This window comes from Sander vitreus, chromosome 21 (genome assembly GCF_031162955.1).
Source record: "Sander vitreus isolate 19-12246 chromosome 21, sanVit1, whole genome shotgun sequence".
In the NCBI taxonomy this organism is placed as follows: domain Eukaryota; kingdom Metazoa; phylum Chordata; class Actinopteri; order Perciformes; family Percidae; genus Sander; species Sander vitreus.
Window position 1 is genome coordinate 1,140,813 of NC_135875.1, and position 19,025 is coordinate 1,159,837.

At 45.5% G+C, this 19,025-nt stretch overlaps 1 protein-coding gene across 1 annotated transcript in view; it reads right to left on the reverse strand.

Annotated features, from left to right (window-relative positions):
- The window catches only part of stxbp4 (syntaxin binding protein 4), a 67,158-nt gene extending 48,401 nt beyond the window's left edge, over nucleotides 1-18,757 (reverse strand). The window contains exons 1-5 of the mRNA XM_078280015.1: nucleotides 18,661-18,757; nucleotides 4,380-4,453; nucleotides 2,738-2,833; nucleotides 2,579-2,648; nucleotides 929-1,003 (exon numbers count right to left, since the gene is read on the reverse strand). Coding sequence (XP_078136141.1) covers nucleotides 929-1,003; nucleotides 2,579-2,648; nucleotides 2,738-2,833; nucleotides 4,380-4,453; nucleotides 18,661-18,716 — 371 coding nt within the window. The 5' untranslated portion in view covers nucleotides 18,717-18,757. The remainder of the gene's footprint in view (nucleotides 1-928; nucleotides 1,004-2,578; nucleotides 2,649-2,737; nucleotides 2,834-4,379; nucleotides 4,454-18,660) is intronic.
- Between the last annotated feature and the right edge of the window lie 268 nt (nucleotides 18,758-19,025).

Genomic DNA, 19,025 nt, shown 5'->3' on the forward strand with positions numbered 1-19,025 from the left:
GGAATGAGAGGGGGAAACATAGCAAAAGATATTCTTTTTTAATCCAAAATATAGCATTTAAAAGTAGCTGTAATCATTACACATTTATATCCATATTTAACCCATTCACCATGCAGCGTTACATCCCTACTAGAGGATGGATACCCGACCGTTGGAACCCAAAACAGCTTATTATGTATGTGCACGCCTGTGTTAACGTGAGCTTGTTGCCCCGTGTGAGCTGATGACCTCATCTGTTGACATTTCTGAATGCCTTCCTCCAGCTCCTTAATGAAAGCTTCCACACAAACAAACGTACATGTGTCATTACTATGAGAAAAAAACAAGATTTTAACTGCGGCCCGATCCACACTCTATTCCCTACTGCCGAGCGTCCTGTAAAGAGTGAAACCTGGACACTGACCATGCTCGCTGTTGTTTCTGCTGACCTGTGTGTGGCTTCACAACAGTAGAGCGGCCTGATTGTGTCACTGTGTGTTTGTCTCAGGCTGACGTGGGAAAAGCACAGGGGACAGCAGAGTGCCAGGTTGGTTTACCGTAGGAACGCTGCCTGTCATACACACATTCACCTCAGAGTTCACACAGGGGTGGTGGATGGGACATAGAAACTTTCTTTGGGACTTTGGGACAAAAGGACTTAACCCAGGAGACCGGGGGTTCATGTCCCGTTTGAAAATAAACGGAAACAGAGGGAATAAACGGAGCTACGTCACGTTCTGCGTCACCACAGTCACCTTCGGGAAGTGAAGTCACGTCTGATTTGAGCTCAAACCTCCATCTTTTTATTAACTCAGTAGTTTTGGTGTCTAAACCTAACCAACCTGGGACATGTTTTTAGCTGTGACTGTCCTTTCACATGTTTGACTTGCAGGAACATTAAAAGATCTAGAACAAACTGGGGGTTAGGAAACATCACGTCAAGTCTCACCTGGATTCATCGTCTCTGGCGATCAGCAAGGACATGTGATTGGACAGCGAGGCTGTCCTCATTATCTCCACCGCCCTATCAGGAAACAGGACATAGATGTGACGTCAGCAGCTGGTATGCAGGTGAGTGTATAGTTCATACTTACAGATTAAAACTGGGTAAATGATTGTAGACACAGAACAAAAAAACTAATCAATGAACAAGGCCAGAAGCATTAAACATTTGCTAATTAGCAGTGAACACAAAGTACAGCTGAGGCTGATGGCAATGCCATTAGTTCTGCAGGTATTTGGTCATAAACCTAAGGAAGCTAAGGACGCTTTTACATCAGGGACCATTACTGTAAAACAAAAAAACTCCCTTTCCAGGTTGCCCCTGGCAATTAAGGTGAGCAATTGCATCACAGGTTCTAAAGGCGCTGACACACCAACCCAATAATCAGCCGTCACACAGTCTGGCGAGGTCTGTTCGGTGTGCTCCGTGCCGTCGTCAGTCGGAGGAGCCGTCGTCCTTCATTTTGGCCGATTTCCCTTGTTGAATCAGCCAGTGGGCAGTCGGACTCAATGACCAATCTGATTGGTGGAGCGCTAGCCCTTGACTAGCCAATCAGTGCACTTATGTTAAAACACTGACCAGAATTGACGAGCACGATGAGCGTGACGAACGCCTCTCAAAATCTGACGAAAATCTTTCAAACTGACCTTTGTCGATCAAAAAAGCTGCACGGCCTATTTCTCGCTTCAAATGTTGTCAGAAACACATTTCGGTGAACTATTTTCGTAAAATACGACATTGTATTCCATTAGCGCCGCCTGCTGTTATGGAGACGTATTACGTCTCGCGCACACACAGAACGTACACTCAAGTCGGCATCTCATCAGTGTGTTCGGAGGGACTTTTTGGACCGACGGGAGCCGACTGATCAGTCCGACTGGCTTTTCTGCCGACGGTCGGCCATCGGGTTGGTGTGACAAGGCCTTCAGCAGAAAGGCCTGGAGGAACTTTATCAGAAGCAGATGCTAAGAAGGGTTTAATCTATCCTGTCGGATAGTTCTCATCCCTTACAGGCTGAATGTCACATGTTGCATCTGGATCACGCTTTAAACTCCCAAAACGCAGAACCAACAGAACACTCTTTTGTACCTGCAGCCATTCTACCTCTTAATTCCATAAAGAACCATAGATAACTTATTGACTTACTATTTATTGATTGTTTACTGTTTTTTATTGTTTTTTAACTATGCCTGCAATGTAGGCAATCTCTGTATTGTGTGTGTGATTATATGTGATTTGTACTATACTATCTGCTGCACAACAAACTGCCCCATTGGTAGGAAAGCAGACAGGAGGGTCGTTTGTGACATTGCCTCTAAAATATAAACAAACGTATGCATAATGACTCCACTATATGGGCTTGGGATGAAAAGGCCCAGAGATATATCCGCTGGGCACCATAAATGTCTGAATAAAATGTCATTGCAATCCATCCAATAGTTGTTGGGATATTTGTGTCTGGACCAAAGTGAAGAACTGACAGACATTCTCATCCCCGGGAGCCACGCTGGCTAAAATTAAAAACAGCTCTTGGCTTAAAATACTGCCAACACACACTCAATGATAAAATGCAGACACAGCCCACGCCAAACTCACCTCTCATTGGTCACCCCAATCAGACTGATGTTATTGACATCCAAAATCAGGTCACCTGCCTTAAGCTGCCCTGGAACAGAGAGTAACAGACAGACCTGGTGAGGGAGGAGGATAATAATAACGGTAACAACTTTCCCTAGTAATAAAAAAACTACCTACCGTCCTGAGCTGCCAAGCCACCGCCTATCACCCGCTTGATGTAGATGCCAAACTCTTCTCCTGTCTGGTCTCGGTAACCGCCGATTATCTTCACCCCTGTGCACAGACGAGTTTCAATTAGTTCGGAAACTTGTGGGGTTTTGTATTTCTCAGCATCAATCCTGTACAGTACATACCATGAAAATGAAACAGAAAATGGGGATACAAGGAACTGTCCTCCCCCGAAAAACACCCACATAAGTCGTTTGTCGCAGCAGAATTATGACCTATATTCATGTTTCTAGTGGCAGCGCCCTCTAGTGGCCGTAGCAGTTCTGACGGGACCAAAGCAAGAAGTAAGGTGAGGAAGTATGAGGGGTCAAATGTCCTGGTAAGGAGGGAGATTGGGGGGGTGGATGGGTCAAACAAAGAGGACTTTCCCCCAAGAGACCGGGGGTTCAGGTCCCGTTTGAAAATAAAAGGAACTTTTAGGAGTTTTTTTAACTTTACGGAACAAACGGAGCTACATCACCTTCTGCGTCACGTGGTAACCTTCAGGAAGTGAAGTCACGTCTGATTTGAAACCAAACCTCCGTCTTTTTATCAACTTAACTCAGTAGTTTTGGTGTTTAAACCTAACCAAACTGGGGCCGTTTCACAACGTTAATGACGTGTTTTAAACCACGACTGTTACCTTCTCTGGTTTAGATGTTAGGACGGAAAACGCTCCTGTGGTCGGATTAGAGTGGGAGGAACAAACAAGCTATATCACCGTATGGTTTGGAGTACTTGTTGTCCCTTCCAGTAGTTTTCTAAATTTAGACAAGACCAGAAGACGTGTGTGTTATTGCCCTGCTGTTCTCCACAACTCTTTTTAAAACAAAGGATGTGTTTTGACTTTTGACGACTCTGTCTGGACGCATATATAATTAGGGTTGGGTACCGAAACCCGGTGCTAATACGACAGCGGTGCCTAAACGACAGGTATCTACCAGACGGAATTGCAACGCGCATTTTGGTGCCTCATTTTGGTGCTACTGAAATGCCAGCGCTGCTCTCTGATGCTCCGAAACAGATGTTAGAGGCAACAGGAGCATTGCTGCACGTGACGCTAGTTAACACTTCACTTGACAGCAGGTAACGTTAGCCTACCGTTAGCTAGATTAGCTAACGGTAGCTAGATTAGCTAACTAGATTAGCTAACGGTAGTAAGATTAGTTAGCTATTAAACATGGTTAAAATGCTGATAGCTGAACAGTGTAAAGGGTGTGTGTATTTCACTGGAGAGGATTCCAACAGCGGCACGTTAAGCAGTGTGCAGCTGCCGTAGTGCCGTTGTCGGAAAAACAACACAGACATGGTGCGTTCACTTGAAACTAGTAAGCCTTGTGGTGCATTCAAAGTTATTGTGAAATACCCTATTCCCTGTTACCCTATTTTTTAAGTATCGGTTCAGGCACCGTTTAGGCACCAGCACTGTTTTAAAAGTATTGTTTTAGCACCGATATTGGAAAAAACCCAAACAAACTATAACCAACCCTATATATAATTGACGTGCTGTTTGTCATGTCACATTTCAACACGATGAGACGAAGTTTAGAGACATGTGAGAGTAAGTTAACAATGGTTCAGAGGTCAGAGAGGTCCAGAGGAGCATGCTCACCAAGTCCCTTCCTGCAGTCGCAGAAGTCCAGCCTCTGTACGGCTCGGTTGATGCCGTGCGGGCCCATGATCGTCCTGGCAAAAAGCAAAAACACAACAGATTCAAAAACATATCAACATCCAAAGCCTCTCCCTCTCCTCTTCTGCGTGCTCTGCTGCAGAAAATAATCAAATCATCACAGGATTTTGTCATTTTCTCTCCCTCCCTCCCTCCCTCCCTCCCTCCCTTCCTCCCTCCTCCACCCAGCCACATCCAAACCAATAAAAATCTGTCGCCTCTTAAACGCCACAGCAGTTGTGGATGTTAAGAAAGCACCGAAAGACACAAATAGTGGTCAAAAATAATCAAAGCAACATTACAAAGATGTTATTATATCCTCCACGGCTGCTGTGTTGAACGAAAGATGTGTGCAGAGCGATTTGTGGGTAAAACAGCTCAGGTTAAAGCTGAAGAGGTTCCTTGGTTAACATAATGCTGCTGTGTGTCGGTCAGGTCCCGAGGCTCAGCTAACCGTCGCAGCAGAGCTTGTTTTAGATGCTTACGTAGGTGTGTCTGTGTCAAAGTGTTTGTGTAGAGACAGCATCTATTGTCTTGTGCCTCTTTCCAACCAAGTAGTTCCAGGAACGTAGTGATAGGAACAGTCCACTTCTAAGCAGATCTACTAACCCCCAAAACTGTTTTTTCCATTTGCATTCGCACTGGCCCAGTGACCATAGGAACTGGCCCAGTGACCATAGGAAAAACAGAAAGCAAAGTTTCTGTTTAAATAGCTGTCCACAGCTCCTAATACTAGGATATGTTAACTATTAAGTATAAAGCGTACAAACCCTACCTTCCAACTAGAATGTCTAGAAGCTCTTTGTGCCAATAGTGAACAACGTTTAGGGTTAGGGTTCAACCCTTGTGAGCATGCCTATGTTCCCACAGCCCTGTGGTCCCACAGCCCTATGTTCCCACAGCCCTATGGTCCCACAGCCCTATGGTCCCACAGCCCAGTGGTCCCAGCCCTATGGTCCCACAGCCCTGGTCCCACAGTGGTCCCACAGCCCAATGGTCCCCCAGCCCCCTGTCCCACAGCCCCTATGTTCCCACAGCCCTATGGTCCCACAGCCCAATGTTCCCACAGCCCTATGTTCCCACAGCCCAATGTTCCCACAGCCCAATGGTCCCACAGCTCTATGGTCCCACAGCTCTGTGGTCCCACAGCCCTATGTTCCCACAGCCCTATGGTCCCACAGCCCAATGTTCCCACAGCCCAATGTTCCCACAGCCCTATGTTCCCACAGCCCAATGGTCCCACAGCCCTATGTTCCCACAGCCCTATGGTCCCACAGCCCTATGTTCCCACAGCCCTATGTTCCCACAGCCCTATGTTCCCCAGCCCCATGTTCCCCAGCCCTATGTTCCCACAGCCCTATGGTCCCACAGCCCACTGGTCCCACAGCCCAATGTTCCCACAGCCCAATGGTCCCACAGCCCTATGTTCCCACATTTCCTTTTGACGCTGTGCATAAGACTAGGAGCATTTTACTAATGCTCTGTTAAAATAACAATGAAATGCTGCGTTATTGACTTTAGACCAGGTTTTTGTTGGTCAATGGTGCCATCACTTCCCACTGCCTCAAGATAGCAATACTCCCAGAATGCACCTGAACACACCTCCCTGTCAGACCAGCACGCCCAGAATGCACCTGAACACACCTCCCTGTAAGACCAGCACGCCCAGAATGCACCTGAACACACCTCCCTGTAAGACCAGCACGCCCAGAATGCACCTGAACACACCTCCCTGTAAGACCAGCACGCCCAGAATGCACCTGAACACACCTCCCTGTAAGACCAGCACGCCCAGGATGCACCTGAACACACCTCCCTGTAAGACCAGCACGCCCAGAATGCACCTGAACACACCTCCCTGTAAGACCAGCACGCCCAGAATGCACCTGAACACACCTCCCTGTAAGACCAGCACGCCCAGAATGCACCTGAACACACCTCCCTGTAAGACCAGCACGCCCAGAATGCACCTGAACACACCTCCCTGTAAGACCAGCACGCCCAGAATGCACCTGAACACACCTCCAGGTAAGACCAGCACGCCCATGGGCGCAGGTGCAGATTGGAGGCGATGATCAACGCAAAAAACACAAATAACACGATAACATTCTTTTCAGTGAGAATATCTTCTCATTTCTGGGGCTTTCACTTGTCTTGGCTTATCATTTTAGATCAACACTTTGTGTCTAATGTTATTTCTACATATAATATATTTGGTCGTTGGCTGTATGTTGAGATGGATAATATAATTATTTCACCTTAAGCCACTCCAGAGAGATTAGCGTGAGCTCTGCTCAGGAATATTTATATATCCACTTCTCTGTACATTATCCCTTACATAACGTGCCGTATGTGTAATCTGGATGCCTCACAGCTCGCTTTAGATACCAACACGATGTTAATCCAGCATGACTGGATCTTGTTTTCCATTTTCAAGACTTCTTACTTCACTTTTCATCCACCAAGTAAAATATAGCATGTTTTTTTACTTTACTCTTTTTACTACATGTATCTGATGGCTGGATAGAAGCTTAGCCTGAAACTACGGCAAAGATGCGTCAGTCAGAGACGCCTACGTCAAGGAGTTGACCATCTATAGCAGGTGGGTCAAACTCAATTTCCCAGAGGGCCACACTGGAAAAAGAGAATCACACCAAAGGCCACACATGTATAGTTTATTGACATGCTTTTGTTTCATCGAAAAAGTCAAATATCTTTGACTCAATGATTGCATGTCTCATACAGTCTTCTCACTGACAGTTTGGTCCACATAAAGCCCTGAAAAAGTCAGCAAAAAAGTTCCAAAGCCATCGTAGAAGTTAGCAAATCCAGCAAAACAATGATTATATTCTCTAAGCAGGCTAGCACACAGCTGACTCACAACAAGAATATGCATACTCTCTGTTTTTGGGGGAATTTCTGAGTCTTAAAGTCTGCAAATCTGCCAAATTCTGCTTTGAGTGTCGCGTTATTGCAAGTTGAAAAACAGTTTCCCATGTTTTTGGTTTGGTGCACAACTAGAATGGGCCAAAATATAGATAGATAGATAGATAGATAGATAGATAGATAGATAGATAGATAGATAGATAGATAGATAGATAGATAGATAGATAGATAGATAGATAGATAGATAGATAGATAGATAGATAGACTGAGCACAAATGGTTCACAAAAGAATCTGAGCAACAAGGATTCTGTTAGTGAAATAATCCCCCTTCATAAAGACATTATGGCTCAGCAGAGAACCCAGAACAACCCTGACTCTAGAGACAGACAGGATAAGTAAACGTTCACGTTAAAACACAAATAAAAAGTCAAAACCAGGCAGGCAGATGAGAACAGTAACTCTCATCTAAAAGGGCTCAGACAGAAGTCCCATAGGCAGGAAGAACAGATGGCTGGAAAGCAGAGGTCAATGCACAAAGGCCAATCCAGACCCACTGTGATGTGGCTCTAACACAAGTACATTAACGTTAGTCAAAAGGTTGAAATATCACAAATGTATTTTAAATAAAGGAGATGAGAGTACATCCAGTTGTTCCTTGTCCCCGTTTGCTCAGCAACGTTAAAGGTGCTGTAGGTAGGATTGTGAAGATCCAGGACTTAGCCAAAAAATGTTAATATCGACAACTTCTCAGTCCCTCCCCCCCTTTCTGCTAAAGCCCAAAACGGTCTCCTAAGCCCCTCCCCCCACGAGGGAGAATGAATGCGTGTGCATGAGCAGTGATTGACACACAGTTAGACACCCCCCCCCCCTGGTCCTGATTGGTGCATCTGAACAGTTAGACAGCCCCTCTGGCCCTGATTGGTGCATCTGAACAGTTAGACACCCCCCCTGGCCCTGATTGGTGCATCTGAACAGTTAGACACCGCCCCTCTGGCCCTGATTGGTGCATCTGAACAGTTAGACACCCCCCCTGGCCCTGATTGGTGCATCTGAACAGTTAGACAGCCCCTCTGGCCCTGATTGGTGCATCTGAACAGTTAGACACCCCCCCCCTGGCCCTGATTGGTGCATCTGAACAGTTAGACACCCCCCTGCCCTGATTGGTGCATCTGAACAGTTAGACACCCCCCTGTCCCTGATTGGTGCATCTGAACAGTTACACACCCCCCCTGCCCTGATTGGTACATCTGAACAGTTAGACAGCCCCCCTGGCCCTGATTGGTGCATCTGAACAGTTAGACACCCCCCCTGGCCCTGATTGGTGCATCTGAACAGTTAGACACCCCCCTGCCTGATTGGTGCATCTGAACAGTTAGACACCCCCCTGGCCCTGATTGGTGCATCTGAACAGTTAGACACCCCTGCCCCTGGCCCTGATTGGTGCATCTGAACAGTTAGACACCCCCTGCCCTGATTGGTGCATCTGAACAGTTAGACACCCCCCCCTGCCCTGATTGGTGCATCTGAACAGTTAGACACCCCCCCCCCTGCTGGCCCTGATTGGTGCATCTGAACAGTTAGACACCCCCCTGGTCCCTGATTGGTGCATCTGAACAGTTAGACACCCCCCTGCCCTGATTGGTGCATCTGAACAGTTAGACACCCCCCCTGGTCCCTGATTGGTGCATCTGAACAGTTAGACACCCCCCCTGGCCCTGATTGGTGCATCTGAACAGTTAGACACCCCCCCTGCCCTGATTGGTGCATCTGAACAGTTAGACACCCCCCCTGGCCCTGATTGGTGCATCTGAACAGTTAGACACACCCCTGCCCTGGCCCTGATTGGTGCATCTGAACAGTTAGACACACCCCTGCCCTGGCCCCGATTGGTGCATCTGAACAGTTAGACACACCCCTGCCCTGGCCCTGATTGGTGCATCTGAACAGTTAGACACACCCCTGCCCTGGCCCTGATTGGTCCATCTGAACAGTTAGACACCCCCCCTGCCCTGGCCCTGATTGGTCCATCTGAACAGGGCTCCAGGCTGTAGGTGGAGCCAGAGGAGCTGATTATTTGAATGACCTGCTTCCTGTAGTTCTACTGGAACATAGGGTCAGTTTCAGCAGATATGACAGACAGGGAGTTTTAGAAGTCTTACCTGCTGCACCTTTAAACTGTATGTATGGGACTCAGGAGTTTTTTACCCAGAAGTTATTGAAAACAAACACTGTGATTGGGTTTATACTGTTGACACTTGCTTCCCTTGCCAACCCATATACTCTCTGTGGCATTCCCATTCATTCTCTGCCAGATCATGTACGTTTTTTGCTGCTTAGTGTTTCCGCCTTCGTGTATGTCTGTCTGACCCCTGCCTGCCTTTTTGGACTGTTGCCTCTTTGTCTGATCCCTAATTGGTTTAGGAGTTTTCCTTCTCTTATTAACCTGTCTGGTATTGACCTCAGCTTGTTTTAGGCCACGAGTAAGACTGAACTTTAACTCAACCTGGCTGGTTTCTGAGTTGTGGCGCCAAACGTAATTATACCGAGCTTTTACAGTATTGTTTACAATGCAGTTTGGACATGTTGGTATTCCTTAAAGTTGTGTCAGATTGTCTAACAGCATCTTTCTCCCTCCACACCTTTCTGCGTCAATGAAGCGACAGTGTTTGCGAGTGTCTGAAACCTACAACCTTATATTCATGCCCACTTCACGGAGGTGCAAAGGTAGGATTTCACAGAAGATTCAACACATCTTCATTCATGATCGTAATAGTAATCACAACCAAGGACAGGTATCCCAAGAACAGAAAGATCAAGACTAGGTAATATATAGGATAATAAACATCTACACATGTGGTGCACACAGCAACAAATCGTGAAATGCAGACAAATTACAGTGCTGAACCTTTTCATAGCTTTTTGTACATATGGTTCGTGAGAACAGGCTGCTTTTTCACCTCAATAACCTGACAGCAGTAGCATCGACGGTGGCTCTCTGAGCCCCGCGAACAGATGACAACGTGCAGCTGCTCGCTGCTGGGACACGAGGGAGCAATTAAACTGATCACTTAATACCTGATAATCTGAAGTACCTGCCACAAGTGATTAACATCCCACATAGGCCTGCTGCCAGAGGAAGCAAACAGAAATGCCACAGTACCGACACCATGCCAGTACAAATGCTCTTCCTGACTTATTTAATAGGTCGAGTTGATGAATCAAACTAAGTAGATCTGAAGCTTCAGATGACACTGAAAGCTAGAGCTGCAACAATAAATGTAAATGGACCGTATTTATACAGCGCTTTTCTAGTCTTAACGACTACTCAAAGCACTTTTACATAGTACAGGAACCATTCACACGCTGTGGCCGAGGCTGCTGTACAAGGTGCCACCTGCTCATCAGATAAACACACACATTTACGCTCCAATGCGCAGCATCGGAGGCAACTCAGGGTTCAGTGTCTTGCCCAAGGACACTGCGACTGACCACTGAGCCACAGCCACCCCATAATAAGACATTTTCACAAATACATATGTTTGTAGAGTCAATAAATCAATGTTTATATTATTGTTGACGATAGATGGAAGAGTGTCCATTACTTGGCCTCGACCAGCTGCCATGCTTTGCTTGTTTGCAAGCCATGATGTCTCTCTCTTTCTCATGGGGGGACCAAATTCTCTGGGCGGGCAAAGCAGAGAAAGGGGAGGTAACCTTTCCCCTTATGACGTCATAAAGGGAAGACTCCTGATTGGCCCATCTGAGCTTTCATTTCCTCAAAGGCAGAGCAGGATACCCAGGGCTCGGTTTACACCTATCACCATTTCTAGCCACTGGGGGGCCATAGGCAGGCTGGGGGAGCTCACATTAATGTTAAAAAACCTCATGAAGGGACATTTTCATGCCATGGGACCTTTACATTACATTACATTACATGTAAACTGATATTACTGATAAAAAAGGAAAACATAATGTAAGAATGAAAAGTGGGAACAGTAGTTTGACAAACTAATCCAAACTAAGGCCTTAACACACAAGGCAAGTGACAAATAACCCTAACCCTGCTAAAAATGCTAAATACTTGATTGCCAATGTTTTAAAAACTATTGCTTCTCTTGTTGATTAAAAGGTTTGATTAGATTCACCCCAGCTCATCTACCACGGCTGGTTCAGGACATATTTTAGGATGACGGTGGGACATTTAGAGGTCCTTCTGGGGCGGCTGTCACGTCCGCATCTTAGGAGTCAGCGGACCAACTCAGGCTAACCTATTAACTCAGAGCAGCGTCTGGCAATCTCTCTGAGGTAAGCTGCTGTATAGCCTAAGCTACTGTAAGCTGTTTCCTTTAGTTCTCTGTTAGCTAATTGCTCTGAGTGGATGTGAGTTCCCTGTGGTGAACCGTATTTGAATGTTTATTCATATAGGGAAAAGTATGTTGCATAAACCAATGCCAATCTGCCATGCCCGCCCCTAGATGGGCCTTTAAGATACGTACAGACAGATTTAAACAATACATCACCATAAAACAGGAAGCAATGGATCGTTCATGACTACATTTCTGCTCCCTCTTCAAAAACAGTTTCGTAAGATATGTAATACGAATTGTTTGGCATAGGTTCTCGTTTGAATCTATTTTAGTTAAATGTCCTATGACATGCTGCTTTTTGGATGCTTTTATATAGACCTTAGTGGTCCCCTAATACTGTATCTGAAGTCTCTTTATATAGACCTTAGTGGTCCCCTAATACTGTATCTGAAGTCTCTTTTATATAGACCTTAGTGGTCCCCTAATACTGTATCTGAAGTCTCTTTTATATAGACCTTAGTGGTCCCCTAATACTGTATCTGAAGTCTCTTTTATATAGACCTTAGTGGTCCCCTAATACTGTATCTGAAGTCTCTTTTATATAGACCTTAGTGGTCCCCTAATACTGTATCTGAAGTCTCTTTTATATAGACCTTAGTGGTCCCCTAATACTGTATCTGAAGTCTCTTTTATATAGACCTTAGTGGTCCCCTAATACTGTATCTGAAGTCTCTTTTATATAGACCTTAGTGGTCCCCTAATACTGTATCTGAAGTCTCTTTTATAGAGCCAGTCCCACAATGAGCTTTCCTTAGGATGTTCCATTTCTGTGTCTGTAGCTTTAAATGCTATTGAGGAGGAGAGAGGGGCAAGGTGGAGGGTGGGGGTGTGGCCTTGACCAGCTGCCACTTTGCTTGTTTGAAAGCCATGATGTCTCTCTTTCTCTCATGGGGGGGCCAAATTCTCTGGTTGGGCAAAGCAGAGAAAGGGGAGGTAACCTTTCCCCTTATGATGTCATAAAGGGAAGACTCCTGATTGGCCCATCTGAGCTTTCATTTTCTCAAAGGCAGAGCAGGATACCCAGGGCTCGGTTTACACCTATCACCATTTCTAGCCACTGGGGGGCCATAGGCAGGCTGGGGGGACGCATATTAATGTTAAAAAAAACTCATAAAGGGACATTTTCATACCATGGGACCTTTAAGAACTCATGAAGGAAGTGGACTTGGTAACGTGACCAGTCTGCATTCTCCGTAATTTCTTTAAATATCCTATGAATTGTGTGCATAAGTTTTCGTACAATATCATATGATGATCATATATAAGTTTAGACCCACAGAGGGGACACAAGAACACATTTTAAAAGGTTTTTTGAAGGACAAGCAAACCCAACTTCAGTTTTCCCTGTTTGGTGTTTACATATTTAAGGTGCTTTCCCTCCCTGTATGTTCAAGTGTCAAATGAATAACTGGAGAGGAAAATAAAGACAGGAGACTCCCTGTGGTAAAGCACAGCAGCTGTTTTCACAGAGATGAGTGATGCAGGAGGATCCATACGCCGACAGATTATCACGATGCTGTAAGGCAAACAGACACTTCTGCAGCTTCACTTCAAACAGCATCACTAAGTGATCGCATGAGAGAAGATCAACCGTCCGTCAGCTAATACCATAGATAGATAGATATAGAGCTAGAGATATGGACTGAAATATGTGCCACCAGAAACTGAATAGCGGCGCCGCAGGAAACTGCCGTGACCTAACGCGACACCCAGAACGTGGACGGTGTGTTGTTGTTGTCAGAAGACACATTTAGTTTCAGATGAAGCTGGAGGCAGCAGAAATAAACACAGCTGGATAAACTGTTTAAGAATGGCAGGTTTGTTCAGGACACCCCCGTCTGTCGCTTTCACGTCACCTTTTGGTATCGCCTCAGCTCGCTGGGAACCTCGACTGAGGTGGTACTAAATAAAGTACCTGTTAGCAGGTACCAGGGACTTTTTTTCGTAATGGAAAACCAAAAAAGGCGAGTAGAGTCGAGGCGAGTCGAGGTACCACGTGATGGAAAAGCGACTATAATGTCTTGATGTTAGCTGTTGCTCTGGTCTTAACCCTTGTTAAGTTCTTTCTATCAGAAATATGGGTTTCTTTGAATCAAAATGCCCAAAAATAACATCAATGCATGGATGTACGTTGTATGGAACCCATAATCTTTGCACGTACAATTAATGTTTACTTTTATTGAATTTTGGGTGTTTTATTCAATTATAAAAACAGGATTAAAGGAGAATACCGGAAAACCAAAAAAGGCGAGTAGAGTCGAGGCGAGTCAGTTTCTGGTGGCACATATTTCAGTCCATATAGAGATACTTTATTTATGCAGAAGGAAATTAAGGTGTCCAATAGCTTATACACATCATACATACACAGGCACACAGACATACGACATCCACGCACACACACTGTACATACTGTCGGTACACGATCCGTGCTGCATGCACGATCCGTAAAATATAATCCTGTTTTACAAGTTCTCTTAATACATCCATGGGATTTACGACACTGCATGATCTGTCACAGTTGTAGCGGTCTGCCGTTAGCCTCATGGATGTATTAAGAGAACGGTTAGCCTCCACCGGGAAGCTAACGTTAGTTTAGCTAACAGCTAATTCGGCTAGCCGCTAGCTGACAGCTTGATTCAGTCTAAAATAACGTTAGCTCAAACTAAACACTGGGAAAAGCCGGCTTCAGCTACATTAAGACTTTACAGTAATAACAATAAAGACAAGTATTGATTGTATTTTAAATGAGAACAAGTAAAGTAGAACTGACGTAACAGCTGTTATGTATTTTAACGGTTATTTTCAGGTTTGAGACATGCTGTCTCAGCTAGCAGTTAGTGGAATTAGCTGTTAGCTAAACTAACGTTAGCTTTCCGGTGGAGGCTAACAGCAGACCGCTACAACTACGACCGGAAGCGGGGAACAGATCGTGCAGTGTCGTAAATCCTCGTACAACAGGATTATCATCTGAGCATGCGCGAACATCTTGTGCATGCCAAAACGGTCGTGCATGTTGTACGGTGCAGTTGTAGCATGTTTAAAGGAGCGGTGCGGAAAAAATGCAGAAAGGTGCAACGGTATCATAGTGCAAGAGAGTGCCAGTGCAAATGCTATATGTTTAACTGTTGTGTTGTCTTCTATTGGACCATGCACTTGTCAACGTTTTTTTCCCTTTTTTCTAGGTACTTTTTTCAATGTTTTTGGCGTTTTACACTTCTTTTCACTACCGTAAACACCACTAAAGGTGTGTACACACAGAGACGATGTATTATTTTTTAATACATGGCCGTTAAAACTGACGTTCTCAACTACAACTCAGAGTTGTTTGAACTACAGAAATCTGTTCAGAATGATCTTAATGAATAACACAACAAGGACGAAGCACGTAAACAGCTGATCTGAATGAATACGCCAGGTATAGAAGAGACCATATCTGCTGCTAAAGGACTCGTGAGATAGACACTTCATTACGTCGCTTCATAACGTCACTTCATTACGTCGCTTCATCACGTCACTTCATCACGTCGCTTCATAACGCCGCATCATATCGTCGCATCATATCGCCGCATCATATCGTCGCTTCATAACGCCGCTTCATAACGCCGCATCATAACGCCACTTCATAACGTCACTTCATTACGTCGCTTCATAACGTCGCTTCATAACGTCGCTTCATAACGTCGCTTCATAACATCACTTCATCACGTCACTTCATCACGTCACTTCATTACGTCACTTCATCAAGTCGCATCATATCGTCGCTTCATAACGTCACTTCATTACGTCGCTTCATAATGTCACTTCATTACGTCGCTTCATAACGTCACTTCATTACGTCGCTTCATAACGTCACTTCATTACGTCGCTTCATAATGTCACTTCATTACGTCGCTTCATAACGTCACTTCATTACGTCGCTTCATCACGTCACTTCATCACGTCGCTTCATAACGTCGCTTCATCACGCCGCTTCATGTCGCCATACGCCGCTTCATCACGCCGCTTCATCACGCCGCTTCATTACGCCGCTTCATCACGCCGCTTCATCGCGTCGCTTCATCGCCGCTTCATCACGCCGCTTCATTACGCCGCTCATCACGCCGCTTCATCACGCCGCTCATCACGCCGCTTCATACGTCGCTTCATCACGCTCATCGCTTCATCACGCCGCTTCATCACGCCGCTTCATCACGCCGCTTCATCACGCCGCTTCATTACGCCGCTTCATAACGCCACTTCATCACGCCGCTTCATCACGCCGCTTCATTACGCCGCTTCATCACGCCGCTCATCACGCCGCTTCATCACGCCGCTTCATTACGCCGCTTCATCACGCCACTTCATAACGCCGCTTCATCACGCCGCTTCATAACGCCGCTTCATAACGCCGCTTCATAACGCCGCTTCATCACGCCGCTTCATAACGCCGCTTCATAACGCCGCTTCATAACGCCGCTTCATAACGCCGCTTCATAACGCCGCTTCATTACGCCGCTTCATCACGCCGCTTCATAACGCCGCTTTCATAACGCCGCTTTCATAACGCCGCTTCATAACGCCGCTTCATAACGCCGCTTCATCACGCCGCTCATAACGCCACTTCATCACGTCACTTCATAACGCCGCATCATAACGCCGCATCATAACGCCGCATCATATCGCCGCATCATATCGCCGCTTCATAACGCCGCTTCATTACGCCGCTTCATAACGCCGCTTCATCACGCCGCTTCATCACGCCGCTCATAACGCCACTTCATTACGCCGCTTTCATTACGCCGCTTCATAACGCCACTTCATCACGCCGCATCATAACGCCGCTTCATTACGCCACTTCATAACGCCACTTCATCACGCCACTTCATAACGCCACTTCATCACGCCACTTCATCACGCCACTTCATCACGCCACTTCATTACGCCACTTCATCACGCCACTTCATCACGCCACTTCATAACGCCGCTTCATCACGCCGCTTCATAACGCCGCTTCATTACGCCGCTTCATTACGCCGCTTCATTACGCCGCTTCATAACGCCACTTCATCACGCCACTTCATAACGTCACTTCATAACGTCACTTCATTACGTCGCTTCATAACGTCGCTTCATAACGTCACTTCATTACGTCGCTTCATTACGTCACTTCATCACGTCACTTCATTACGTCACTTCATTACGTCACTTCATTACGTCACTTCATAACGTTCTCATTGCAACGGGGAAAACAGCTGCTCTTGTGTGAAGTAAACAACATTTCTCATCTTTCTGCTAAGATATTTGGGACTTTTTTGCAACGAAAATACTGGGATTATGACATCATGCTAGCCCCGCATGTTTTGCGCGTAAATCGGCAATTAATGCGGCGAAAGTGTGGCGTGTTTGAAGAAATGCGATCACATGATCACGTTTTTCAGGAGGGACTGTATACTGGTGCTGATCTCAAAGTCAGGATGCTTACCAGCTCTTTGTAGCTGGCTGGGTTACAGGTACGATGCTACGCTAACAGCGGGGGGAGGTACCTCATAATGATTAACATGAGCCCGATGTATCGGCCGATATTAGGCATTTTTCATAATTATGAATTAAAATAAAAACGGACAAAACCCCCTTCAACCGTGTTCTGAGTGTTGGCGTTGCATTGTTTGTCCACCAGAGGGCGCTCTACTCTACAGCGCCCCTGCTGGCAACACTCGTGTTTAACCCTTTACGTTTCATATCTTAAGTTGGTATTTTTATACATTTTATTTATCAGAACTGTAATATATTTTGATGTTCTGTTGTGACAATAAATATTTGTAAACTGCATTATTGTATTATTTTAGTGAGGACTCATAAATAACTACAAATAACTAATGTTAGGGAAATCTGTTCATGTTTTGTTACACGTTTCTGGATTTAAATATATATATATATATTTATCGGCCGATATATCAGATTTTTAAATCACCAAATATTTGTATCAATATCGGCCTTAAAAATCCTTCATCAGTCGTAAAGATGTTGGCCAAAGTCCGTGAAAAAATAAAGAAAACAAGATTTTTACCTGACACATTCACCTCGTGTTGAAGGTCAAATATAAATCTGTAAAAAGAAAAATGTAAAATGTATGAAAAGTACAATCACTCTCTGAGATCAAGTGGATGAAAAGTATGAAGTCTCAGCAATGGAACTGCCCTGAATCCGTACTGATTGAATGTGTTAGCAGAAAGCGTTGGCATGTCCCTTTAACCTACTGTCGTCTTCCCGTCGAACATCAAGACACTTCGTTTTTCATCGCTTTTGTGGTCTTTTTGGACACTTTCGTCGCTTTCCCACCGATGTTTTTGTCAGATTCCTTTCTTGCTTTTAGGCCTTTAGTGACGGGCAGCTTAGAAAAGAAACGGGAGAAAGAGATTACGTGCAGGAAAGTGCCGCAAGTCGGAATCGAACCCGCAACTTCTGCGTCAGGGGCTGCGCTTCTTCACATGGGCACTCGCTCTATCACTAGGGCACCCAGGGACCCAGTTTTTGTCACTTTTTCCGATGCCTTTGTCGATTTTTTTCAGCGCCTTTTTACGTTTTTTGAAGCTTTTTCTGCCATTTTTGTCACTTTTTTCAACTTCCATTCATCAATGTGTTTCTCTCTAAATGCTATTAAATTGAATAAAACCAGCAAATTCAATGAAAGTACAGAACTGATCATTTATTTTACTTGTGAAGAGCATCGTACACGAGGGTTAAAACCGCTCTTACATGCATGACCCAGAACTGCACGCAAGCATGTGGACTTAAAGTCAGAGGCATCTGTCGGTAAACAGGCTGTGAACCTATTTCACCTCTGAAGTCTGTGAGCCACAGCCGAAGATCAAGGCAGAAAAACAAAAAGCTTTAAACCACCTTAAAGGAGACGGGTTTCTGTCTCTCTTTAAAGGAGATAAGGAAGGAGGGAAGGAAGGGAGAAGGAGGAGCAGAGGGGGAATTAGCTTACCAGTAGAGGAGAGACAGCCCATCGAATCGCTCGGCGTCCTGAGGGAGAAATGGCATCGCACGACGGTCCGAGACAAAAAACAACAACCGACCAATCCCACACAAACACACACACACACACACACACACACACACACACAAGTGTTACGGCGCCATGAGACAGCAGCGGGATGAGATGAGACGGCAACGGCAGTTCAAACGAGGTCGGGGTGTGTGACCGGAGTGAAGAGGAGAAGGATGGAAATCCGCCTAGACAGGGAGAGACACACGCTTACCTTTACTCACTAATCCGTGCTGATATCCGTCCGTCACACACACAGAGATACACACACACACACACACACACACACACACACACACACACAC